This window comes from Alternaria triticimaculans, assembly GCF_023758025.1.
Source record: "Alternaria triticimaculans strain BMP 0046 chromosome Unknown scaffold_3, whole genome shotgun sequence".
NCBI lineage: Eukaryota > Fungi > Ascomycota > Dothideomycetes > Pleosporales > Pleosporaceae > Alternaria > Alternaria triticimaculans.
The window spans coordinates 1,254,818-1,280,294 of NW_026055960.1; the positions used below are offsets into that span (position 1 = coordinate 1,254,818).

The following is a 25,477-nucleotide window of genomic DNA, read 5'->3' on the forward strand; positions in this document are numbered from 1 at the left end:
AATCGTATCATCGAGCCAACCATCGTTCATCATGTTTGCTGACTGAAGTTCCGTTGGTCGGCCTAGGTGCAGAAAGGGTGCAGCACCCTGCATGCAAGAGCATCATGTGATAAGCATCGTGCAGGAGTCTTTGTCAGGTGGCCTCGCGCGGAGCATCACGACAGATGGAAGTGAAGAGATCCTCCACGGAACCGCAGAGCGAGTGTGTCCAAGGCTGGGCACAGCAGTTGGGGCGGCTCGGAGCACGGCCTATCGGAGCGAAGTGCTCTCCGCCCCCAGCTTTGGGGAAAGAAGAAGCTGCCATGTTGACTGCCTCCTCAACGCTTTTCGCGCTGGACTCACAATGTAGAATAGTTCCTGAAAGAGCGGCAGCCTTCTCGCATGTTCGGCGAACCTTCGGCATGCAAGATGGAGCAACGGTGTGGCTGTTGAATCTCGGTGGCGTCCGATTAGGCGATGGCTATTCCGTCCTGGAGCCAACCAACGTCATTGCCAAGTACCAAGCGCTTTAGCATAGAAGAAGAGAGATAATCGTATTCTAATCTCTTCATCATCTGCCGCTCATTCTCTGTAGAGCTGAAGAGCGCGACAACGACGACGCCCTGCGAGACGCGACTGGAGTGGCTTGATTGGAAACGCGCCTTTGTTTTTGCAATCTGCGCACGAGCATTGAGTGAGTGCTCAACTTTGGTTGCTACCCGACTACCACGCGCACCATCCAAGCTTTCGGATGCAGTTGCCGAGCAGCACTTGAACTCGTAAGCATTCGGCTTGGGCTTTCTTGTTCATCCCACAACATGACTAACTCGTCGCCAGCAGACTTTTGACCATAGACCCTCGTTCGCCAAACACGGCTGTGAAGGACCGGCGTCTGGGCGGATCCCCATATACATGCATTCGGTCTCGCTACCATCTTTCTCTTCCTTTGGCCGACTCCCACGACAGCGCGGCCCCAGTGCCAACTTCCTCCCTACATAACCTTCTCTCGCCCGCGAGACCCTCGCTCGCCTATCTTCCAACCCACCGAGCGCGTCGAACCGTCTTCGCGCATACACATACACTTCGTATAAGCCTGAGGGACAGTGAGAGGAACAAACTGTCGCAATGGCGTGGGACCATCTCTCCATCACCAAGCCGCATCTGGTCTACCTGATCCTTGGAGGCTTCACCAGTCTGTTCATGCTGTGTTCTTCCGTGATCAAAGAGCGTCTGTACATTGGTGAAGCCACGGTCGCGACCATCTGTGGTATCATATTCGGCCCACACGCCGCCAACCTGATAGACCCGTCGACTTGGGGCAATGTCGACTTGATCACTCTGGAGTTCTCGCGCATCGTCCTTGTCGTGCAATGTTTCGCCGTCGGTGTCGAGTTGCCTCGCGCGTACATGGAGAAACATTGGAAGTCTATCGTAGCACTACTGCTTCCCGTCATGACCTTTGGCTGGCTAGTGACTAGCCTGTTCATCTGGGGCTTGTTCCACTCCCACCTCAACTGGCTTGACAGTCTGTGCATTGCAGCTTGCGTTACCGCCACCGACCCTGTCTTGGCTTCGTCCGTCGTTGGTAAAGGCAAGTTCGCCAAGCGAGTACCCAAGCATCTTCGAGACTTGCTGTCCTGTGAATCTGGCTGCAACGATGGCATGGCTTTTCCCTTCGTGTACTTGGCCATTTACTTGCTCCACTACCGGCCAGACGCTAACCAGGTAGCCTTCCACTGGTTCTGCTACACTATCCTCTACGAGTGTGTCTTCGGTGCCTTCTACGGAGTCATGGTTGGATACATTGCGCGTCGCGCGATTCGATGGGCCCACGAGAAGGACCTTATCGATCGAGAGAGTTTCCTCGTCTTCTACTTCGTCCTGGCCTTGTTTTGCGCTGGTTCCGGTGCCCTGCTTGGTATGGACGATCTGCTTGTGGGCTTCGCCTGCGGCGTGGGTTTCTCCAACGACGGATGGTTCCTTGAGAAGACAGAAGAATCTCACGTCTCCAACGTTATTGATCTGCTGATCAACTTGGCCTTCTTCGTCTACTTCGGATCCATCATTCCCTGGCAACTGTTTAACGAGCCAAGCATCGGGCTTTCGCCATGGCGTTTGGTGGTGCTTGGACTACTGGTACTTTTCTTCCGCCGTATACCAATTATGTTGGCACTCAAACCAGTCATTCCCGACATCAAGACCTGGCGCGAAGCTTCTTTCGCTGGTCATTTCGGACCCATTGGTGTCGGCGGTCTGTTTGTCGCAATCCTTGCAAGGGCCGAACTTGAGACCGACACCACGAGCCCGCTGGCCGAATTGCCAAAGCCAGGAGAGGAAGGATCCGACCACTTGAACATCATTGAGATGATATGGCCAATCACATGTTTCTTGGTCATTGTCAGTATCATTGTTCATGGAAGTTCCATCGCTGTCTTCACCCTTGGAAAGCGCATCAACACTTTGACAATTTCCATGTCCTATACTCAGGCCAACGAGAATGGACCCGGCTGGATGGATCGCCTTCCCCGTATTCAGTCACGCTCCAGATCCTCCATGGCTCGCCGCCCCTCTGAATCATCATTGGATGAAAAGTCGGAACTCGCAGCGGTGGGTTTCGGTAATAGCTTCCTGCGCCGTCAGAAGGAAGAGGACAGCAATTCTGTGAAGCCTACGAGCCGAGGAAGGCGTTGGGATGCTGGTCGAGGTCCAGGTGGACCAATTTCGCAGTCCGCTATCGCCCCCAGTAAACGCGACGAAGAGAAGGTGGAAGCGATACCTCCTGAGGAAGACACCGATACCTTTGCTGACACGATGGCTATCTCTAGCGACAGTTCGTCAAGCGAGAAAGGAAAGATGAAGAGGCGGATACCAGAGGAAGAGATCTACCAGGAGGGCCATGAAACCGTCTTTGAAGACAAAGAAGGGAACGTTCTCGGCGTAAGAGACAGTCATGGCGAGCACGGCATGGAGAGGCAAAGGCACGATAGTGAGAGGGCACAAGAGCTCATGCGTCAAAAGCATGTTCAGGGTGGCGTGTCACAAGACGAGCACGGCGGTGCTCTTGAAGAAGCACCTAGCCGGATTGAGAACGCCATTGAACACCCTCACAAAACCTGGCGCAATCGAATGCAAAGCTACACAGGCCATGGTCACAAGGACAAGGCTGCGGAACCTCCAAAGGCGGAGAAGTCGGCACAAAAGTCCGGAAAGCATGGCCCCGCTCTTGCTTACCAATATGGTAATACCATTATTGTCGAAGATGAGGATGGTGAGGTATTAAAGAAGTATGACATTCCAGCTGCCCCGAAGAAAGGAAAGGATGGTCGTCCTGCAAACCCTCGCGGTCAGTCCATGGTGGAGACGTCAAGCCGTGCTGTACAGAGTTTGAAGCGGATGGGAACTCACATGGGCGTGCCGGCGGGGCAACAAGCTGGAGCATCCGGCACTCAAGCCGCAAATAACAAAAAGAAGCAGAAGGCAGCGGAATTGGCGGCGAAAGAGCAGGAAGATGACGACCTACTTCGCTTCACCGTGACAGCTGGTGGTCGTCGCATGAGCAAGCTTGAGTTTATTCAGCAAATGTCGCAAATGAACCCCAAAGACAGGGCGAAGTTTGTGCAAGCTAGCGATGTTCCTGAAGCAGTCAAGGATGCCGCCCATCAGGACGCCAAGGATCACACTGCAGAACAGCGCCGTCGGGCAGCTTCCGTGCAAGCGAACGTTCCCCCGGTTGTCGGTGAAGAGGGAGAGGCAGAACTTCACAAGATCGAGTCGCCAGCAGCCAGGGAGGAGGGTCACGCACGCGGTCCCGAAGGGTTGACGCTGGTGGACAGTAACGACGAGCATGTACCATTCCACTCTGTACGCCAGGATCTCGAGGACCGACCTAATGATCAGGGTGGCGAGACTGCGGCACAACGCCGACGTCGCCTAGCTGCAGAGAATATTCCAGCTGAAACTTCAGGCGGTTCCGCTATTCCACCATCACATGAGCCTGAAGAAGGGTTTGAAGGCGAAACAGCAGCGGAGCGGAGGCGTCGTCTGGGCGCTCTCGGTGTCGGCAAAGACGATACTCCCGAGTCTGACTCCGAAGATGAGGAGACTGGTGACCCAATGGAGACTGGCCGTGGTACACACTCACGTGCCGCTGAGCCTAGCCAGAAGACACTCTCACCTATGCCACGCACACCCGGTATTCGCTTCGCGGACCAGCCCAGAGTACCGACAAAGGACGAGCGTGCCGCCGAGGATGCGCGCGTAAAGGAGGAAGACCAGAAGGAGAAGGACGGGAAGAAGAAGAGTGGGCTCAGCAAGCTCATTGGACGAAAATAAGATGTTGACATTATCATATTTCTTTGGATCGAATGTTTAATTGGGGGGTTGATGGATTTGTGCTTGCATAGCGCCGCGGGTTTAGATGAGCTGTTCTAGACGACATAAATGAGCCGCGATGTTGATATGGAGTCGACGTAACACATCCGTCTGAGAGACGTAGTATGTCTCGAAATAAAACGCATTTACCCTTGTAATTCCAGGACCAGAAGTCCTTCAGGGGCGCGTGTATTGGAATATCATGTCACCAACACAATGTCGTGCATCTGTGATACGTTTCGCCGTCGAGTTCTCACGCTTCATCACAGTCGCAGTTCAGGGTAAATTATCACTAATCATCATGATAGGGCCCACAATGCTCGTATTCATTTTCATTCAGACTCACGCGTGATGCGGGGCGCTGCCTGTAAGCGGCAGCAGCTGAAGTGGCTTGCCTCGGCGACCCAGGCCTAGATCTGGAAGAAATCTTATCAGATTGATAAGATGATCTGATTAGCGCTCGTGAGCTTCATCATCGTACCACTCGCGATGCAGCGGCCACAACATCGTGCCTTGATGGTACATGTTTACGGATGCGACTCCGAGCTCGCTCTAGCCCTATACTCTCTTCGCGCGACTGCCTACTTGATTCGTACCAATCAAAAGCTGCATCCTCCGTCGTCTACAACCGTTTTGGCTAGCCAGTTGCCATGAGCAAAGGATGCAGAGTATAGCATGATGAGAAAATACTAGTGTATGGTCTATGTACTGGGGTTCCTCTGTCCCGATGACGGAGACAGCTCCTACTCGAGTCCCGGCGAAAGTTGACATATAGCGGCCATGGTTGTACCTCAAACGAAGGGCACAGCTTCCCCTACTCCAAGCCTTCGAGTGCTCCAAGTCTGATCCAGACGACGTCGACATGGGTTCTATTCAACAGCATGAGATTGCAACACTCAACAGCCTCGCGGCCCAAATCAGCGAGCTAGCTGCTAAGATGACGAAGCAGCTGGAGGCGGAGAACGTAACACCGATCACTCTCGAGGCCGACAGTCCGATCAAGTACGAGAAACTTCCTGGGGACGTCTTCATGACCCGGCAACTTCTCGAGGATGCGTTGAAGGACATGTGGATTCTGAGCCAGGGACCAAGCGAGAGTGTGTTTAACTACGTGCACATGGCCGTCCCAGACACGGCGTGCTTGAATATCCTGAACCAGTTCGACTTCTGGGGTGCAGTGCCGGTGGATGGCGAGGCGACGTTCGAAGAGATAGCGAGACACACCAAGCTCCCTCTTGAGGTTGTGAGTCGTGTCATCGATCATGCAGTTACGATGCGTTTCTTCGCCAAAGATTCACCTGCAGCAACCTCGGTCAGGCACACTTCGCGATCTGCCGCACTGGCTAAGGACCCTGGATTGTCAGCGCTGGTGCAGACGGTGTTGGACGAAACGGGTCCACCTATGCTCTTGCTCCCTGAGGCTCTGCGTCGCTATTCGCAAGGAAAGGCAGAGCCGAGTAAAGACATCAAGGAGACCTCTTTCAGACTCTGTCACTCCGGTGGTGCGTGGGGTGACTACGATAACAGCTGGGATTTCATTGAGAACGATGGCGAAGGTGAAAAGAAGGGATGGCGGCAGAGGAACTTTGTCAAGTTCATGGCGTACATCAAGGATCTCTTCCACACTGAGAACATCATGCTCAATGCTGTTGATTGGGAGGCTGCTGGTGAAGCCACAATTGTTGATGTGAGCATCTGCTGATCTCAGCATCATTCCAGTTACTAACAACGATTAGATCGGCGGTTCCGCTGGCCACGACGACGCCGTCCTCGCGGCCAAATTCCCTAAGCTCAAAATCGTCGTCGAAGACCTTCCAGAAGTCGCTCCAGTCTTTAAGAAAGAGTTCCCATCCGAGCTCAAATCCCGCGTTTCCTTCCGCACATACAACATGTTCGATCCGCAGCCCGTAGAAGCAGACATCTACATCCTCAAATGGATCCTGCACGACTGGCCAGACGTCGAGTCAGTAAAGATACTACAAGCGCTTCGACCTGCACTTAAACCCGGTGCGCGCGTCATCTTCATCGACTACGTAGGCAAGCAGGGACCGAGCGAGGAGGAATTGCCGAGGAGTATACAGGGCTTTGGTACGGCTACTGATCTTAGGATGATGGCGTTGTTCAATGCGAAGGAGAGGCCGGTAGAGGATTGGAAGGGTATCTTCAAGCGGGCCGACGAAAGGTTTGATGTGGTTCGAGTAGAAGCAGACCCGCTGAGCTTCATGTGCGTGCTTGAAGCGGTTTGGCGCGGCTAGGAATGATTGCTGATGTCGTGCATCCTGATGATAGTTTGGCGGTTACCGGTGAAAGTATTGTTTGTAGATAGTGGTATCTAAGTGTTTAGATGTTACGTGTCACCAAGCTAGCTCATGTCGTGTTCTTCGCCGTGGGTTCCGAGGTCAGCTATCGGCGGATTGGGAACACGAACCGCTTCGACCCCACTCTTGCAATTCAATTTAACGCAACCTGAAGTCAACGAATCCAGCAAATTACCGCCAATATTTACGCAAAATTTGTCAAAATTTCCATCCAGCAAGCACGACTTCGCTTTGAAGTATTCTCCCCGTAGCTCAGTTGGTTTAGAGCGTCTGACTGTAATATCTGCTGTTATCAGAAGGTCCCTTGTTCGACTCATGGTGGGGAGATAACTCTCTTTTTGCTACATTTTCGCTCATTCATTTTGCTCCCACTGATTCGAGGTGAAACATCCTCCGAAACAAGTAATCTATGTGGGAAGCCCGCGGTGTCTGTAGCTCCGATGTAGCCACGGTTGCGGACAAGGCATCCTGTACTATTGCTGCAAGATGCCTTCACATTTGTCGGCAGACTTGACCCTTTGCGGGCAACTTTGCCACACCTGTGTTTTTGACATCTCTAGTAGCCGTCAGATAAATTATTGCGATGATGATATTCCCAGCGATTGTGGGGATTCTTAATTGACAGGCTCGAGGCTGGCCAAAGGGCGGTGCTTTTGCTGGCGTTCCAGCCTGCACCATCAGCATCGACATTGGGAAAGGACCTCTTCCAATTCTACGAAAGACGGTATGACTCGACTAACTGTCTACAGATACTCGGTGGGATTCCACTGTGTTGGGTATAGAGATGCTCGCCAAAGGTAAGTACGGCGAGGTCATTCCGGTCCGACTAGTCCTCCAGCAACTCTACTACATCATCAGTTCTATTCATCTCTGTCGGTGCATTCGTCCTACTTGCTTGCTATGGCATCTCCGCTCTCTACCGTCGCCTTCTGCATATCTTTCCTCATTGGTGTGCAAGTTGCACGGGCGCAAACTCCGAAACTCCTGTCAATACCTATCAAGCATATCGACAATGCCGGTTCATTCGTTCCTCTCATCTCGGTAGGAGTCGGTACGCCGCCGCAGTCGATAACAGCAGTTTTGGATACGGGAAGCAGCGATCTCATCATCCCAAGGACTGGCAGTCGTATATGTCAGGACCAACAGCAACAATGCTCCGGCACTCTTTTCGTAACTGGCTCATTCAACACGGACGAAGATAGTAGCCTTAGAGATGTCGGTGTAGAACTAAACACCGATTTCGCTAATGGTGCTGCGTTCCGAGGGCGATTCATCACCACCACGTTGACGCTTGGGAAGCAGACCGTATCTAATGCGCAGTTGGGGGTTATCGAACAAGGTTCCCTACCAGCCGACACTCCACTTTTCCCCATCTTAGGTATCGGACCTGTTGAGAATGAAGTCGTCCGGCCGACTTATCAGAACGCGCCTGCCAAACTCAAAGAAGCTGGTGCGAGCGACGCCAATGTGTATGGTGTTTACATGAATGACTTCCGTGAGTCGCGGCATCTACATTACCGTATATCCCACTGACAAAAGTTTCGACAGGTAGCCCAGAAGGCTCCATTGTGTTTGGCGGCGTTGACACGGCAAAGTTCCAAGGTCAGCTCCAAGATGCAGGTTCGTTCTTGCTGAACAACAATGGAGTCGCATCGAAATTTGTGATCAACTGGAGCTCCATGCAGCTAGTGGGCGGCGACTCATCTCTCTCCGGCTCGAATGTCGACATGGCACCACGAGGCGGTCTACCCCCAGTGTTAATCGATACCGGAAACCCGGCCCTGAATGTCCCCTCGGCCTCACTGCGCGCCCTAGCTATGGCTGTAGGTACGACCTTCGATGAGCAGGCTGGTCGACTGGGTAGTGTGCCATGCGACCTAGGCTCTCGCGGAGAGAGCCTTTCATTCGGTTTCAACAATAACCGAGCGAAAGTCAGCACCCCTTTGGCTGCCATGCTGGTACGCGACTCGTCCTCAAGCGGCACCCGGTGCTATCTACCGATGTTTCCTTCGGATGGAGACGATTTCGCGAGCCTGGGTGCCCCATTCATGCAAGGGGCGTATATCGTTTTCGACCTGGACCAGAAGAGGATGTTGATGGCAGAGGCGAAGATGAATGCCACTGGCTCGAACCTACAGACTTTAGAAATGTAGAGGTAGCTTGTTTGAAAAGTAATGTCGAACACATGGATCGTCTCTGGTACGATTCGCGTCCCGTTTATTCTGCGTGGCGGCATACATAGCTTTAAAGAATCTTTATTTATGAGGGTTATTTGGCATGTATATAGCAGTATGCGACACAGTTTCTAACCAGCTTCAGTGAAGGTCCAATGCAGATAACTGCGGATGTTGTTAACGTACATCATCGAAGTTGCTGGTACTTCGTAACCTCAACGCGAGCAACAGCTGTTACATCGTGAAGGTATTCTTCAACCGTGACAGTTAGAAAGCCACGTTTGGAGCTTGCCAACTGCCCCTTCGCCCAGCTGCTGAGAGCAAGCAGGCGATTCCACGTGCATGAACATACTCGATAATTTCGGGAAATTGGTGCCGCAAGTAGGACAACAGAAGACAAGAGTGCTACCACCTTGCTCACGGAATATTCGCAGCAAGTCGATGCCCTGCTTGATGGCCTCTCGATCTTCCTTGTGCATGAAGAATTTGCCTCCTTGGAAGCATCTCGCGGTGGTGAGCGCCAAGTCGTACGCGTCTATACCGGAAGAACAGGCACCAGATTCAAGGTGGATGATCATTCCTCCGTAGGTTGTGAAATTGCGTGTACAGCCGAGACACTCATAGCCAGGTTTGCGGTGCGTCAGTTCGTGCTGTAATTCGCATTTAGCCTTGGTTGCATCCCGATAGCTGAACTTGACTTACATGTATTAGGTTCGAGGGTGTGTCGAAGTGCCGCTCGCATACATTGCAAACGTTGAATGCTGCAACATGCTGTTGAAAAGTCCAAGCAGTCCTCCAAATTCCATCGCACCCGTCACAAACGTAAGCACAACCGCGTTTACGGAAATGATACTTCAGCTCTGTCCAGTTGGAAAACTCGTGGCAACATTCTTGACAGAAGTTGTGTGTAATCGATTCATGTAGTTTTAACTCTTCCGATGAAAGGAATACAGAGCCGCATTGGGGACATTCGACCCGTAGGCTTGACACAACTTGTTAGCTCGCGATGTGGTATATTTTGATATAGGGTTGGAATCTCTCATACCTGACGAAACCCGTGAGCATGTACATGGTATAGGCTGCGAAAGTGCTACGACGGAAGAAGGAGAGATGACGCCCCTACTGGCTGGCAGTGAAGCAACGAACGCGACGTTGCCGGTGAGGAGATAGGCCCGTGGAAGTAACGTCAGCAATACCGATACACTATGCCGAAGCAGGTGTTGTTTCGCGATGTAACTCCCTAGGAAAACGCGTGTGCATTGACAGCGAGAGTTGCTTGTCCACCCGCAGGTGCGACTACCGCGGTGCGGAGCAGGACACCACGTTGCAGCGATGAGGTTCATCAGGGCTGGAGTGCGAAGACCACGGGTAGGCCCGTGAAGTGCTCTTGTCTGCCCGCACCTCCGCACATGGGCAGTCCGGAAGCCGCAATTTGCTCTAGACCTAGTTCAGCTAGCATCAATCATCCCTTCCGGATTGCTCAAGGACTCCTTGCTTCAGTCTGTAAACCCTTCATCACGCAATTATGGCAACCAGACAATCGTTAGCACAACATTCGTGGATGGACAGAACTTATTCCTAACGCTATCGCGATAGTGTGAGTAATCGAGTCTGACGTAACGAAGTTCGGACCGTCGCCGAGGAACCGGCCGTTGTGGCCTGTGCAAGCCGTATAACCAGCAAATCTCGACGAAGATACAGGCGATTGTGAAGAAAGAAAAGTCTAGCCTGGAAACACGATGACTCTAAGCTGCGGTTGTTTGTATAAGTGAAGTGTGATCTCCTCTTCCCTAATTTCAATCTCTCATTGTCAATCACCCTTGGTCTCTTTCAGCTCCAACCCTTCAGTCAGATCTCATCAGAATGTCAACACCATGTGCGATACAACGTGAGACTCGTCTACGGCCAGGCGAAATGTGTCGTAGCAAGGAACAATTTGCAGATGCTCAAGTGCTGCCCAAGTGGCTGATACCTGCCGACCGTCGGGGCTGGCGACGCGTTGTCCAAAACTTCACTCCATCATGGGTACGATAATTCCCTCGCAGCTTTAGCAGAATACAAGACTGACCGAAGCCTAGTTCGCTGTTACGATGGGCACAGGCATCGTCGCGATCTTGCTCAATGCCTTCTCTGAGCTCTACCCTCGTTACCACGGCTCGCTGAGAACCCTCAGTATCGCGTTCTTCATCTTGAACGTTTTCATATTCTCCATCATACTCTTGATATCCATCCTAAGATACGCACTGTACCCCGCCACATGGACGCTGATGCTTCAGCATCCGGTGCAATCGCTCTTTCTCGGCACAATACCCATGGGATTTGCTACCATCATCAACATGTTCGCTACGGTTTGCGTACCAGCTTGGGGTGGTTCGACGCCGTATGTTGTTTGGGGAATGTGGTGGCTCGATGTTGCGCTGAGCGTCGCCTGTTGTCTCTGGCAACCTTTTCAAATGTACGTTGATCCATGCTTGCTTTGGATCGTAACAGTCTGGCACTGTGTATTCAAGATAAAACAAAAAACGAAGTAACATCATCAGCTAACATAGAAATAGGATGACGAAACACCATAATCGCCATGAGACGATGACAGCAGCATGGCTCCTACCCATTGTAGCCTGTATTGTTGCAGCAGCTTCTGGTGGCGTTGTCGCGTCAGTGCTACCTGAGTCAAACCACGCCCTCATAACCATAGTCACCAGCTATGTGCTGTGGGGCATGGGCGTGCCACTAGCACTCGTGGTCATGGTTATGTATTTCCACCGTCTCGCCATCCATAATCTCCCATCTCAGGAAGTAATCGTCAGTGTCTTCCTGCCTCTTGGACCTATGGGACAGGGCGGATACGCTGCGTTGAAACTCGGAATCCAAGCTTCAAAGACCTTTCCAGAGACGAACACGTTGCATCCAATGGCCGGCGAAGTTCTCTACGTACTAGGCTGGATGACCGCCATCACGCTAGGGGGGTTTGGCTTGGTATGGCTATTCTTCGGAGTCGCATCAATCAGTCGGAGCAAGTTCCCTTTCAATATGGGTTGGTGGGGCTTTACCTTTCCCATTGGCGTCTTTACGATGTCTACCATTACCATCGGACAGGAACTGCCATCCGCATTCTTCAGGATTCTGGGCACGGTACTTGGTGCCAGTGTCATACTTTTGTGGCTACTAGTCGCTGTCGGTACTGTGAAGAACATGGTGTATGGCAATATGTTCCAAGCGCCATGCTTGCGCGAGATGGAGAAGAAAGCATGTGCAGCCTCTGCTGGAATGCAACAGCAGGACGTGTGAAGATATCTAGTGCAAGAAGTTACTATATCCTAATACATATCTATGAGGCCAGGGATCATAAAGCAGCCAGCAGCCTGAAAGACTAGAATATGCAGGCGAACCATGGACGATCTGAAAACATCCAGAAGTATCGTGATGTGAAACAGCAAGGGTTCTTTCCTTCTATGTGTGCCAGAGAGTAACTGCTATAGCTACCCATGGTACGCATAGGATTTGGCAAGCGTTGGACGGGTACCAGGACTGCTATGGTCTACGTGTACCTGACGGACATGTAGGTTTACTTATCGCGCGCACTGACGAAGGACCGATATGGAGACTTTCTTGGCGTTTTGGTGGCGCGAATGAGGCTGCAGCAGGCTCCAGTCGGACGCGTAACAACGCCAGTCTCACCCTGGAGATGCTGCGAGTAGCACAAAGCGGGCCTGATTGGCCCGCATGGGGCCTTTCCGAGGGAGGCGGGAAGCAATTGACGGTGAAAGGGACACAGTGTTTCCAGTAGGCCGGCTTGTCTAAGCGTTTCCAGCAACTTCCAATGTTGCGGCGGCGGAAGGAGCACGGACCCTAAGGCAACATCAAGCTAGCTCGAGCAGTGAGATCACCGACACTGTTCAAGCTCCAACTTACTTAAACCACCACGCCCCAAACACCAAAGACCCATCACCTCCATCTTACCCCCCACCCCACCCACAACCCATTACACCGCGCTGCAAATCCCGGCGTCCCTCTTTGCACCGGAAAAGTACAGTCGCAGCATTCCATAGAGACACATCAGCAAGATGTCCGCTGAACCAGACCACTCCAAGCCGAAGGTGGATCTTTCCAAGTACGTGCATTGCCACCAGCCGCATCTCTGCAACCGCGACTAACAAGACTCCAGGAACCCCGATGGCGCTGAGCCCAAGGATGTAGGCACTGCCAAACACCCATCTGAGACCGCCTTTACTGATCCGCCACAGAACGACGAGACCGCAACTGCCATCCTCAAGAAGAAGAAGAAGCCAAACTCGCTGATGTAAGTACGCCACGAAGCGACACAAAGAAGCCATACTGACTCCGCAGTGTCACCGACGCCGTCAACGATGACAACTCGATTATCGCCCTCTCAAACAACACCATGGAGACGCTCCAGCTCTTCCGTGGTGACACAGTCCTCGTCAAGGGCAAGAAGCGGAAGGACACCGTTCTTATCGTGCTCGCCGACGACGACCTCGACGATGGCTCTGCGCGGATAAACCGTGTCGTCCGCCACAACCTGCGTGTCAAGCACGGTGATGTTATCACCATCCACCCGTGCCCTGACATCAAATACGTATGTAGCTACATCTTTGAAATGCTGATTCAAAGCTAACTCCATTGCAGGCCAAGCGCATTGCAGTCCTTCCCATCGCCGACACTGTCGAGGGTATCACCGGTTCGCTGTTCGACGTTTTCCTCGCCCCATACTTCCGCGAAGCCTACCGACCGGTTCGTCAAGGCGACACATTCACAGCCCGCGGCGGTATGCGACAAGTGGAGTTCAAGGTCGTCGAGGTCGACCCACCAGAGTTCGGTATCGTCGCACAAGATACGGTCATCCACTGCGAGGGCGAGCCCATCCAGCGCGAGGACGAGGAGGGTAACCTCAACGAGGTTGGCTACGACGACATTGGTGGCTGCCGAAAGCAGATGGCGCAGATCCGAGAGTTGGTCGAGTTGCCACTGAGGCATCCTCAGCTCTTCAAGTCCATCGGTATCAAGCCTCCGCGTGGTATCCTGATGTACGGTCCTCCCGGTACCGGTAAGACACTGATGGCTCGTGCCGTCGCCAATGAGACCGGTGCTTTCTTCTTCCTGATCAACGGTCCCGAGATCATGTCCAAGATGGCTGGAGAGTCAGAGTCAAATCTGCGCAAGGCGTTCGAGGAGGCCGAGAAGAACTCCCCCGCGATCATCTTCATTGATGAAATCGACTCCATCGCGCCCAAGCGTGAGAAGACCAACGGTGAAGTCGAGCGCCGTGTCGTCTCGCAACTGCTCACCCTCATGGACGGCATGAAGGCTCGCTCCAACGTTGTTGTTATGGCCGCCACCAACCGACCCAACTCCATCGACCCCGCCCTCCGCCGTTTCGGACGTTTCGACCGTGAAGTCGATATCGGTATTCCCGACCCAACCGGCCGTCTCGAGATCATGCAGATCCACACCAAGAACATGAAGCTCGGTGACGATGTCGACCTACAAACTATCGCTGCTGAGACTCACGGTTACGTTGGTTCTGATTTGGCTTCGCTTTGCTCTGAGGCTGCCATGCAGCAGATTCGTGAGAAGATGGACCTCATCGATCTTGACGAGGACACCATTGACGCCGAGGTTCTGGACTCATTGGGCGTGACCATGGAGAACTTCCGTTTCGCTCTTGGTGTATCCAACCCGTCAGCCCTTCGTGAGGTCGCCGTTGTCGAAGTTCCCAACGTCCGGTGGGAGGACATTGGTGGTCTGGAGGAAGTCAAGCGCGAGCTCATCGAGTCCGTACAGTACCCAGTCGACCACCCCGACAAGTTCCTCAAGTTCGGTATGTCTCCATCGCGAGGTGTACTGTTCTACGGTCCTCCTGGTACTGGTAAGACGCTTCTTGCCAAGGCTGTTGCCAACGAGTGCGCGGCCAACTTCATCTCCATCAAGGGTCCCGAGCTGCTCTCCATGTGGTTCGGTGAGTCTGAGAGCAACATCCGTGACATCTTCGACAAGGCGCGTGCCGCCGCACCTTGCGTCGTCTTCCTGGACGAGTTGGACTCTATCGCCAAGTCGCGTGGTGGATCTCAAGGCGATGCCGGTGGTGCATCTGACCGTGTCGTCAACCAGCTCCTTACCGAGATGGACGGTATGACATCGAAGAAGAACGTCTTCGTCATCGGTGCCACCAACCGACCGGAACAGCTCGACAATGCTCTGTGCCGTCCTGGTCGTCTTGACACTCTCGTCTACGTTCCTCTGCCCGATCTGGCGTCGCGTGCCAGCATCATCAAGGCTCAGCTTCGCAAGACCCCTGTCGCCGAGGATGTCAACATCGACTTCATCGCCCAGAACACCCACGGATTCTCCGGTGCCGATCTTGGATTCGTCACCCAGCGTGCGGTCAAGCTCGCCATCAAGCAGTCTATTGCGATTGACATCGAGCGCCGCAAGGCTCGCGAGGCTGCTGGTGAGGATGTCGACATGGAGGTAGACGAGGAGGACCCAGTACCTGTGCTGACCAAGGCTCACTTCGAGGAGGCCATGCGCTCCGCTCGTCGCTCCGTCACTGATGTTGAGATCCGCCGGTACGAGGCCTTTGCACAGTCAATGAAGAACTCTGGTGGATCAAGCTTCTTCCGCTTCCCCGACGCTGAGAACGCAGCGGGTGGCGGTGAGCAGAACACTTTCGGCGCTGGTGGTGAGGACGAGGATCTGTACAACTAGACAGTTGCAGGATCATGACGGATGGGTTTCCCTTTTTCATCATCACACGGCATGAGGGGCGATTGACGTCTCATAGATAGATGGAGGCGTGCGTAATTGCTAGCGCTTTGACAGGATATCAGTAGTATCTTTCACGAACCAATGGCCTCAATGAGAATGCATGTTATCAATGAATTTTGCTGCGCCTATCATATCCTTGTATTGAGCGTATTACAATATCTAACCTGACTCCCTTTTCCATCACCGTGCACTTTTTACACCAATCCATCCATACTCAACGAACGGCCGAGCCTCCAACATGGTTGATTCAACGCTGTTCACTTAGTGCAGCGGTCATGAGGCAAGGTTTCATGGGCACAGGCGAGGTCTCTGATCACCCGAGACAGCGGCCGGAACCCATCGGTGCCGTTGAACGATGTCGCCCGCCCCACATTGCAACGGTGTCGGCTGTGCGCTCGATAGTATGGTTCGTTAAGGTCCTTGCTTTGAAGACTTCCCCTTCAACTACACTGACTCGGGCGACACGAGCCTGCATTTTGCTGTGTCATGGAATATGGACTCTTTCTCAGATTGCAGGAGGGGCGATCACTTGTCGTCTTCGTATGTGATGTCGCACACCTTCTCCAACTCCTTCATAACTGTCTTTGCACCGGCGTCGATTGCGGATTTGGGAATCTTCAAGTTGACTTCCTCTCCATTTTCTCCATCCCCGTTCGTCGTTCCGTTGGTGCCGTTTACGCCATTGGACTGATCCTCCAAACCACGTGTTTGCTCTCTGATCTTCTGCATCGCCAGATTCCGGGCTTCCTCGCAGGTAGTAGCCTGGCCCGAGCGGAACAGATCGGTAATGTAGGCTCTTAGATCGTCTTTGAACCCAGAGGCCCGCAGGGATTCGTCTAGGGTGGATTCAATATTGCGGATGCCATCGCCAGAAAGAAGGGCCGAGTAGATGTTGTTCCGCAGGTCTTGGGAGATGCCGGACTGGGCCTGAGTCGTAGTTACATTGATGGATTGAGACATTGTTCCGAGCTCGTGAGTCGTCAGGTGTGAGATTGGGGTGCAAAAGGAAAAAAGGAGGAGGTTCGTCTAAAGTTGTCAATACCGGGCGAGCTACCTTATAGCGAAGTAGTGGGTGATCCTGTTCGCGTAGACGACGGGGAGCTGGGCGCACGTGGGATTGTGCTCTGAAGCTCGGAGGTAGCCAGATGTCGTAATATGGGATGCAGCGTCTTAAACGACTGGCCGGGGTAGCCGTATTCGGGCAGATGCCGGCAGAGATGGCCCTAGTTCAACGTTGGCGGTGAAGATCGTTAGACGCATGTGCGTGGTTTACCGGGTGCCGTTGCGGGCTCGTGATGCGAACGATAACTTGCAAGATTGCACTTGCCGGATCCGAAAGCGAGCAGGTGCAGCGTGGGCGATGGGGGGAGAGGGGGGGAGATGCCGGGAGCGGCGCCGCGAGAGGGGGCGGCTAGGAGCCTGAAGCAAGAGGGTTCATGTGCAAAGCCGCCCGACGTGGATGGGCAGGCGGTGGTGAGCGCTGAGTGTTTGGTACCTGCATCCTTTATCGCAATATTGGCTCCCAGCTGGTATGGGAAGCTCGGACCCAGAGGGCTCTATCCCGCTTTGGCTTGGGTGGCCCTGCTAGCCGCCTGTCGACGGTATTGGTATTGGCATCCAGAAGCAGGCGAGCCAGTCTACTAAGGCGTCGTGAGCAGAGCGCTCCTCCTCCTGCTGTGCACTGCCTCGTCGTCTCGCTGCTCTCCATAGTCATCCTGGCCGCCTTCTTTCTACCTCAGGCAAAGGCATAGGGCGACTGCAGGGACCATCGCAGCCCCCGAGGATACGCGCTTCCCCATCAGGCGTCGACGACAAAGCGCTTAGGGACCGGCACGCCTGGCCGCCTGCGAAGACCTTCACCCTCCCCGCCCTGCACTCTTGCGTGCCACGGCTAGCAGTGTATCTGAGACTGCGCCCAGGATAGCCCGACCTGCTCCCGCTGGAGACGAAACACGCCGGCTCAATCTCGCTTCGTCTCAGACAGGGTGCCCTATCGACGACACTGGACCGCCCGGCCTGCGCGACATCGCCATCGATAACACAGACGTCGTCCCCTCGACGAGCTTGCTGCGAGGGCTTGGCAGCATCACATCCCTCCGCCCTCTGCCAACCCTGCGACTCCCGACGAGGCCGTCGACGTCACGCCCACCATGGCCTACACGACCAAGTACCATGAGGACTCGGACGCCGATGACGAGTTTGAGCGCCAGGGCATCTCTAGCCCGACCCTACCCGCCGAGTACGAGAGCTCCCCCACGAGCTCCGGCCCGCTGAGCACTGAACACACGCCCACCACCTTCACCCATTCGCGCGACAGCAAGAGCAGCCCGACGGGGCACATAATGGAGTGGAACGAGGACCAGACGGCCGACTTCATCGCCGACCTGGGCCTGGAGCAGTACTCGGATACCTTTGCTAGTACGTCGCACCGCGCGCACCATTAGCATTGTTTGCTAACCCATTGTTTGTAGACGAGGGCATCACCGGCGACGTGCTCGCCGCCCTCCAGCATGCCGAGCTGAAGGAGCTGGGCGTCGGCAGCGTAGGCCACCGCCTCACAATCCTCAAGGCCGTCTACGAGATCAAGGTGCGGCAGAATGTGCCCATGGACCCCGACGACTACGTCCCGCTATGTGAGTCCATTGCCTTTGCCATGGCATTGCACGTCTAACCACCACTTCAGCCGCGGATACGTCGGCACAGGAAGCGCCGCCAACCCAAGACGACTTCGCCAAGGTCATTCGCGTAGTCCAGGCGCGCGACGAGCGCATACACACGGCCGAATCGGAGCTGCGACATCTCAGAGAGGACCTCAGCAGGGTCATGGACGAGAACAAGCGGCTACGAGAGGAGATCCTGCCACTCGTGCGCATGCTCAAGGACAACCAACCCCTGCCTACGCCCCACGAGCACTCCGTCACATCGCCACCTGCAACTCAAGAGAGATCTGGTGGCAGCAGTCTTTCGCGTAAGTTCTCTACCAAGAAGCTTTTCCTTGGATCCGCGCCAAAGAACCCCTCTCCAACAATCCAAGAACATCGCGCTCTTGTCGATCATTCTTCTTTGGACCCCTCCGCAGCAGCCGTCGCAGCCTCCTCACACCTCACAGCATCTCTCGGTGGTGGCCCGCAACTGTCGCCCAACTCCATCGCCCAGCCCTCCCCGACATCCCCCGCATACACACAAGGCCAAGGCCGCCAGTACAACCGCGAAATACCCCGAAGCGGGCACGATCACGACGGCAGCTCAGGGTGGAGTCAAAACACATGGAATTCAGACACAACTGCTGTATCCGACCGTAATCGCGACCCCCGCGCTACGCCCGCACCACTGTCATCACGACAGATGCGAAACAACGCTGCACCAACACCGACCCCCGACGATCGCGACCCACCACTCTCTGGCGGCTCAAGTTCAATGAACACCTCCGCATCCAATCCCGCATCCACGCCATCTACGAACCCGCAAGTTGAAATCTTCAAATCGTTCCGAGTCTCAATCGACGATCCGTGCCACAAGGTGCTTCCGGTTGCGCTTAAGAAATACAACATTACGGCAGATTGGCGCCAGTATGCCCTGTATATTGTACACGGTGATCAGGAGCGCTGTCTTGGACTCAACGAGAGGCCGCTGATATTGTTCAAACAACTTGACAAGGAAGGCCGGAAACCCATGTTCATGCTTAGGAAGCATGCAGCACCGCAAGAAGGCCATGTCAGCACTGTGGGCGGAAACGATGTACGGCCCGTCAATCCGCAGACAGAGAGCTTCGGGTGGGGTAACCAAAATAGAGGGACACCCCTGCCAGGAGGCGTTCTGTAGAAGACTACAACGCTACCAAATAGAAGAGGCGTTGCTGTCTGGAAGAGGATAGCATTGTAAGACTATGGGTATTGTCGAGAACGACCTCCTTCAATACTGCTGTCGAACGATCGTCGCTGTTGTAAACGACATCACCACAGCATACACGGTAGAGGGAGTGTTTTCCAAGCACCAGAATTGCGATCAAGGATTACACAAGATGTCATTCTTACAGCATCTTGCGTGGCATGATTAGCGAGAGGCGCTCATCCAACGCGATCAGCGTCGACCCAAGCATGGTCGGAGTTTCGGCGTATCTACGGTTCCTGGTACCACTCACATTCACACCTAGGGAAAGGCTGCGATTTTGGGTGTTTTTGAAGCAAATCTGAGGGAAGAAAAAGGAGAAGGATTAAGACGGTGCGGTGGGATACAGATGGGAATTTTCAGAGACGACCTCGTTGTGCTATTTCATGACGACATCATAGGGGATTTGTGTGCAGCGAGCACACCTGGCCGATTCATTTAAAAACGTCTTCGACGCGTACAGCGAAAGCGTCAATCGTAGTATATTCTACTTTATTTCTCACAATTGCAAACGATGTGTTATTCGCTGTTCATTTCAACTTCACTCTAAATCGTTCTCGTGGTGCAGCTCTACTACATGCATGTGTGAAGCACTAGGGCTGCAGTCCTGGCCACTAAACTTAGCTCATCTTCTCGGGTTACCTTACACATGCTACTACATACCCTTGGCCCCGTGTGTTGCCTCGAGTCATGGAACACTACGTGTTGGGTGTGATTCCCCGGCCTTGCATACATGATACGCGTCACGATGCAGGTACCGAGAGTATTGTCACATCCATCGCTGCGACCGTGTTTGGTTTTGCTTCGTTGCTATTTTCGCCACCGGGGGTTTGGAAGAAGGTGGAAAGTAGGAGGTATATTTAGCTCGTGGCCCCTCGTTGTCTCAGCTAGATCTTGGTGTGCAGCGGCTTGTTCCGTTGATGATGCTGTTGCAGAGGTTGCTTTGTGCCTGAGGCCGAGGAAATGGGGAGGATAGAGCAGTTCGCGCAAGCAAAAGAGCGCCCCATGCATTTGATAGCGGCTATCGTTACCCAGTTTCAGGGCTCTTGGACAAAATTTGTGTCGTTTTCCAAAAGATATATGCCTCCTGTAGCTCGCTAAAGTCTTCTTCGCGTGCCAAAGGTACTTGATCTCATTCTTCAATCCACATCATGGGTATCTTATCGCCTATTGCCATCCTCGTTCAGCAATGTAACTTTTCTCTCTCTTCATTTTGTCCACTGTATTCCACAACTTCCATCAAAACGGCTTAGCAGCCTTCCTCGCCTCCGCCTTCCCACTGACCGGATCCCTAAACTCCTTCCAGCTAACCGGATGCATAACCCTCCCCTCTTCACTCCTCGCCAGCACAACACCAAACTCGTTGCGATCCGTAGCGACATAGTAGTTTCCGCTATCTCCCAGACTGATGACCGTGCCTCTGACCAGATCACCCACCCTGAAGCTCTCCTCAATCTTTATCTTGTCCTTCTCTGTAGCCCGGATATCTTCACGTCGGATCTGCGCGAGGAAGGCTTCGCGACATACGGCGTTGTCGATAACGAGGATTTCGCAGCTTGCGAAGCGTGGGCCGAGGCGCGTTATGCGGACGAGGACTGTGCTGGAGACGGTTGGGAGGAGGGGCACGCCGCCGCCAGAGTTGGGGCCGAGGATCCCGGGGTCGGTGGAGGTGGGAGGACGCGTTATTGAGAGGAGCGGCGCGAGTTTGCCGGACTTGGATGATGCGCTTTGCGTGGAGGGATGTGATGGCGAAGAGAAAACGGGTCCAGCTATTGAGGCATAGATTTGCGAGTCGTGGATGTGTGTTCCTGGGCCAGGGCTGTATTTATCGACACTTCCGAGGAGTTGCCCTGGGAGCGCTATTGAAGGAAGCGCCATTGTGGTGGTGGGCTGAAGCTGTCTTTCTAAGATTGTGTCCCACAAGTTGTTCTTGTTCAGCCTCCGCGACGATCTTACTGGTAAGGCAAAAGGTTGCTTTTGATATTCGGTGTTTTAATCGGTTCGCGACCCGGTTTCTCGATATTGTAACCTCGTTCGTGCTGGGGCAAATTCTGTGGACGCGGTTTTGGAGCTGGGTTAATTGGTGTTGCTTGCTGGGATCCGTAACTTTTTAGCAGCGGAAGCTTACGTCATTCGCCTAAACTTGCCGCCATGCGCGTTGATTGGAAGTCACGCAAACCTAATAAGATGCAGTCGATTCTGACAAGTCGGTATTACACTAGGATGTTTGCTGTAAAGCTACAAGTCTTGCGCGTCCCTGGCGCTAGACTCCGTGCCCCGGCCGAGGCCTTGCTGCCCGAATCATACAATCACTTCCGCATATACAAGCAGAAGAACGCCGGTTTTGGACCAACCATGTATCTAGCACCTTGCTCCAATCGCCGAGCCATGCAATCCCACGCAAAACAGTCATGAAAATCATTCGCTCATGGTAACGTTCCGGTAGAAGACGCGCCCAATCTGACACTCGGACAGGTTCATACGTGTTCCCTCTGTCCTGGGCCTGACTCTACGGTCTGCCGGCGACTAAACGGCCTGGTAGAGGAGTAAGGGTTCGCCAATATTTTCTATCTCGGGGATGGTGCATTTCAGGTCAAAGGCTTTGGATAGCACGATCTTGAAGATCTGAAGCAGAGTCAGCATGGGCTTAGCAATGGGGATGAACAGCTCTCACCTTCTGCACGTTGATGCTATGGCTGGTTGAGCTGAATATTAGACTGGCCTTCATCGCTCGCGCAAATCGCTTAGCCTAGTTGATGTTAGTCCTGCGGCTCTGGATTTGTCTTTGGCAGGGACTCATACTTGATTAGATATCTCCTCCTGCTCCTCGCGCGGGAAGTTGACAAAGTGGTCGTACTTTGTGCCGACCAAGAACGGGATGGCAGTCTTGTTGAAACCGCGTCCCTGTCTGTACCACTCCTTGATGGAATTCAATGTGCTTTTTCGCGTCAAGTCGAACATAAAGAGTATGGCAACAGCATCGTTACAGACCAACGGCAACATGTTCACGAATTCACGTTGACCACCCAAATCCCAAATGGAGAAGGTGATCTCTGTGTTCCGGATCGAAATGGTCTTTTCCATGAAGTTGACGCCTGTGGTTGTCAGAATCTGCAGTTTGTGAAACGTGCTTGTGTAACCCACCGAGCGTTTGGATGTAGTCCTCGTCCCAGCTGCCCTCAACGTATTTGACCATTAGACTAGTCTTTCCGATCTGCGCGTCTCCGACCATGCCGACCTTGATGACGACGCTGGCATTTTTGGCGGCCTCCTGTTGTTGCTGTTGGGCGCTCCCTCGTTGGTCTTGATATGAGTTTGACCGCGTGTTGCCCTCCGAAGTCGGATAGCGTCCCATCTGCGAGCTGGGCCGCGAATGCGACTGGCCCATGTGTGTTTCCTTGTTGGCATCGTAGTAGCCGTGCCGTGGAGGTGTGTCGGCGTCTGATGATGTGTTGAAGCGCGTGCCGTTGTGTGTTGTGTACTGGTACGCGGTGTCTGAGTAGGATGTCGAGGGTCGGTGAGGCTGCTCGTAGGGGTTGGGACTGTTATTAAGGCTCGCGTTCTGGGTGAGGTCTGGTAGCGGTGTGACAGTCGAGGCGGTGATAGTCGAACTCATGCTGTCGTCGGCGACGTCCATGGTCTGGTCCATGTGCTTCTGCGCTTCCTGTTCCGCTTCGAGAGGCACCTGCTCGGGCTGCATTGGCTCGGGTTGCAGTTGTTGGGGCGGCAGCTGCTCAGGCTGCACTTGGTGTACGTGCTGCACTTCTGTGGCAGCTACGTAGGGCTGCTGCGCGGGTTCCTGACTCGAGTATTCTGGCTCCATGGCTAGTATGTCTCAGCGTCCCCGCGGTTGTTGATCTGAGCTGAAAGCGCGCTGGCACGCGTCAAGACGGTGAATGCAAGCTGACAATGTGTTTTCTTCTTCCTTGGCGACTCTGCTCCTCGGACAATTCTATGCGACTTTAAGGGGGAGACACGGTATATGGGCGCGGCCTCTGTGGTGTTGACCTGGGATGTGCGGGATGCGATTGGACTGGGGGTAGCGCGCAGTGTTTCGCTCCAGAGATGCACGCAACAGCCCCGGTGGGCACCTGAGAGAGGGGGGCGTCATAGCGTGGTCCGATACGCCGATCGATAAGCCGCCTCAAAAAACATTTGGCGGGACAAATTCCACCGCCAACTTTTTTACGCCTGCCACAAGACACCCCCAAACACGACCGCACACACTCACACACCATGGCGAAGCGACCCGCAGATTCAGAGCAAGAGCAGGAGGCTATTAAAAATGGAGATCGCCCCATGGAAATCGATCAACACAACGAAGCGGGCGAGTTTGAGGATGAATTCGAAGATGAATTCGAGAGCGAGGATGAGATTCTCGAGGCAGGTGTAGACGGACGACCAGACGAAGAGCGCGAAGCTGAGGAGCGCGAGAGTAGGTTGCCGGAGGAAAATGTCGAAAATCCAAAAACTAACGCCTCCAGATGGCATGGATGTCGACCAAGATACTTTCATTCCCGGTCGACACAAACTCTCACCAGGCGAGACATTGAACCCCGATCTTTCCACATATGAGATGCTTCACGCGCTCGAAGCGCCGTGGCCCTGTCTCTCATGCGACATCGTACCCGACAATCTAGGCGCAGACCGCAAAACATACCCTGCAACCGTCTACTCAGTGGCCGGCACACAAGCAGCGCGAGGAAGGGACAAGGAGAACCAGATTATGGTCATGAAGATGAGCAGCCTGTCGCGGATGGAGAAGGAGGATGAAGAGGACGATGACGAAGAATCCGACGACGAGGCCTCAGATCCTATCCTCGAGACAAAGTCGATACCGTTGACGAGCTGCACGAACCGCATACGCGCCCACCAGACACCGCAAGCCACATCAGCACAACCTCCTACGACCCTTACCGCCGCCATGACCGAGTCAGGCCAGGTCTTGATTCACGACGTTACCCCACACCTCACAGCCTTCGACACTCCCGGTACCACCATCTCGCCTACACAAAACAAGCCTGTCTGCACAATTCGCGCACACGGATCGAACGAAGGCTATGCGCTAGATTGGTCGCCGTTGATACCAGAGGGAAAGCTTCTGACGGGTGATTGTACCGGCAAGATCTTTGCGACAACACGGACACAGGGTGGAGGTTTTGTCACCGACACCACGCCGTATACCGGCCACAGTGGCTCAGTAGAGGAGCTCCAGTGGTCACCAACCGAGAAGCACGTATTCTCTTCTGCGTCGAGCGATGGCACAGTCAAGATCTGGGACGCGCGGTCAAAGTCGCGGAAGCCGGTGCTCAGTGTACAAGTCTCAAAAACAGACGTCAACGTACTGAGTTGGTCGCACCAAACCGCCCATCTCCTCGCTACCGGTGCAGACGACGGCGAGTGGGGAGTCTGGGACTTGCGGCAATGGAAGCCCTCTACCGACATGTCGAGCGAAAAGAAGCCTTCGCCCGTTGCGTCGTACACTTTCCACAAGGAACAGATTACCTCAGTCGAGTGGCATCCCACAGACGACAGTATCGTGCTTGTATGCGCCGGCGACAACACCCTCACTCTGTGGGATCTGGCTGTCGAACTCGACGATGAGGAGAGCAAGTACACAGCAGGCGTTCAGGATGTACCGCCGCAATTGCTGTTCGTGCATTACATGGAGCAGATCAAGGAGGCGCACTGGCACCCGCAGATTCCGGGCGCCATCATGGCTACAGGAGGATCAGGATTCAACGTTTTCAAAACAATCAGTGTATAAAGTAGCGTCACATCTGCCAAAAATTCCAACCGATATACCCTTCTTGGGTTCATGCATTCCAATGCGCGTATTTCTTCTTTGTCACGTACGATCCGCACTTGACCTTGATCCGGTCAACAAAGAGCGGAAGCCCAGTATGTTCGGAAAGCATACATCACCGTCGTATTCGGATGCATTTCGTATGCCGAGTTCGT

General features: G+C 53.8%; 10 protein-coding genes and 1 non-coding gene across 11 annotated transcripts; 8 read left to right on the forward strand and 3 right to left on the reverse strand.

Annotated features, from left to right (window-relative positions):
- Positions 1–1,104: 1,104 nt before the first annotated feature.
- Positions 1,105–4,311, forward strand: J4E78_003102 (uncharacterized protein; the record flags this gene model as incomplete). The annotated part of the gene is made up of 1 exon (XM_049363745.1): positions 1,105–4,311. The coding sequence occupies one exon, from the start codon at positions 1,105–1,107 to the stop codon at positions 4,309–4,311; it is 3,207 nt and encodes a 1,068-aa protein (XP_049224410.1).
- A 901-nt stretch (positions 4,312–5,212) lies between these two features.
- Positions 5,213–6,605, forward strand: J4E78_003103 (uncharacterized protein; the record flags this gene model as incomplete). Its single annotated transcript, XM_049363746.1, has 2 exons — positions 5,213–6,037; positions 6,087–6,605. 2 exons carry the CDS (start codon positions 5,213–5,215, stop codon positions 6,603–6,605), a joined length of 1,344 nt encoding a protein of 447 aa, XP_049224411.1.
- A 304-nt stretch (positions 6,606–6,909) lies between these two features.
- Positions 6,910–6,995, forward strand: J4E78_003104. Its single transcript has one exon. It is a non-coding gene; the product is annotated as a tRNA-Tyr (tRNA).
- Positions 6,996–7,568: 573 nt separating this feature from the next.
- Positions 7,569–8,821, forward strand: J4E78_003105 (uncharacterized protein; the record flags this gene model as incomplete). The annotated part of the gene is made up of 2 exons (XM_049363747.1): positions 7,569–8,163; positions 8,217–8,821. The coding sequence occupies 2 exons, from the start codon at positions 7,569–7,571 to the stop codon at positions 8,819–8,821; spliced, it is 1,200 nt and encodes a 399-aa protein (XP_049224412.1).
- Positions 8,822–10,756: 1,935 nt separating this feature from the next.
- On the forward strand, positions 10,757–12,130 carry J4E78_003106 (uncharacterized protein; the record flags this gene model as incomplete). Its single annotated transcript, XM_049363748.1, has 3 exons — positions 10,757–10,867; positions 10,921–11,297; positions 11,398–12,130. The coding sequence occupies 3 exons, from the start codon at positions 10,757–10,759 to the stop codon at positions 12,128–12,130; spliced, it is 1,221 nt and encodes a 406-aa protein (XP_049224413.1).
- Positions 12,131–12,906: 776 nt separating this feature from the next.
- Positions 12,907–15,568, forward strand: CDC48 (AAA ATPase cdc48; the record flags this gene model as incomplete). Its single annotated transcript, XM_049363749.1, has 5 exons — positions 12,907–12,953; positions 13,008–13,035; positions 13,087–13,142; positions 13,190–13,439; positions 13,490–15,568. The coding sequence occupies 5 exons, from the start codon at positions 12,907–12,909 to the stop codon at positions 15,566–15,568; spliced, it is 2,460 nt and encodes an 819-aa protein (XP_049224414.1).
- Positions 15,569–16,153: 585 nt separating this feature from the next.
- Positions 16,154–16,588, reverse strand: J4E78_003108 (uncharacterized protein; the record flags this gene model as incomplete). The annotated part of the gene is made up of 1 exon (XM_049363750.1): positions 16,154–16,588. The coding sequence occupies one exon, from the start codon at positions 16,586–16,588 to the stop codon at positions 16,154–16,156; it is 435 nt and encodes a 144-aa protein (XP_049224415.1).
- A 1,190-nt stretch (positions 16,589–17,778) lies between these two features.
- J4E78_003109 (uncharacterized protein) lies at positions 17,779–19,450 on the forward strand (the record flags this gene model as incomplete). Its single annotated transcript, XM_049363751.1, has 4 exons — positions 17,779–18,046; positions 18,100–18,261; positions 18,312–18,596; positions 18,738–19,450. The coding sequence occupies 4 exons, from the start codon at positions 17,779–17,781 to the stop codon at positions 19,448–19,450; spliced, it is 1,428 nt and encodes a 475-aa protein (XP_049224416.1).
- A 1,305-nt stretch (positions 19,451–20,755) lies between these two features.
- On the reverse strand, positions 20,756–21,394 carry J4E78_003110 (uncharacterized protein; the record flags this gene model as incomplete). Its single annotated transcript, XM_049363752.1, has 1 exon — positions 20,756–21,394. One exon carries the CDS (start codon positions 21,392–21,394, stop codon positions 20,756–20,758), a length of 639 nt encoding a protein of 212 aa, XP_049224417.1.
- Positions 21,395–22,042: 648 nt separating this feature from the next.
- J4E78_003111 (uncharacterized protein) lies at positions 22,043–23,339 on the reverse strand (the record flags this gene model as incomplete). The annotated part of the gene is made up of 4 exons (XM_049363753.1): positions 22,043–22,141; positions 22,191–22,265; positions 22,319–22,611; positions 22,661–23,339. The coding sequence occupies 4 exons, from the start codon at positions 23,337–23,339 to the stop codon at positions 22,043–22,045; spliced, it is 1,146 nt and encodes a 381-aa protein (XP_049224418.1).
- Positions 23,340–23,752: 413 nt separating this feature from the next.
- J4E78_003112 (uncharacterized protein) lies at positions 23,753–25,283 on the forward strand (the record flags this gene model as incomplete). The annotated part of the gene is made up of 2 exons (XM_049363754.1): positions 23,753–23,951; positions 24,001–25,283. The coding sequence occupies 2 exons, from the start codon at positions 23,753–23,755 to the stop codon at positions 25,281–25,283; spliced, it is 1,482 nt and encodes a 493-aa protein (XP_049224419.1).
- Positions 25,284–25,477: the final 194 nt, after the last annotated feature.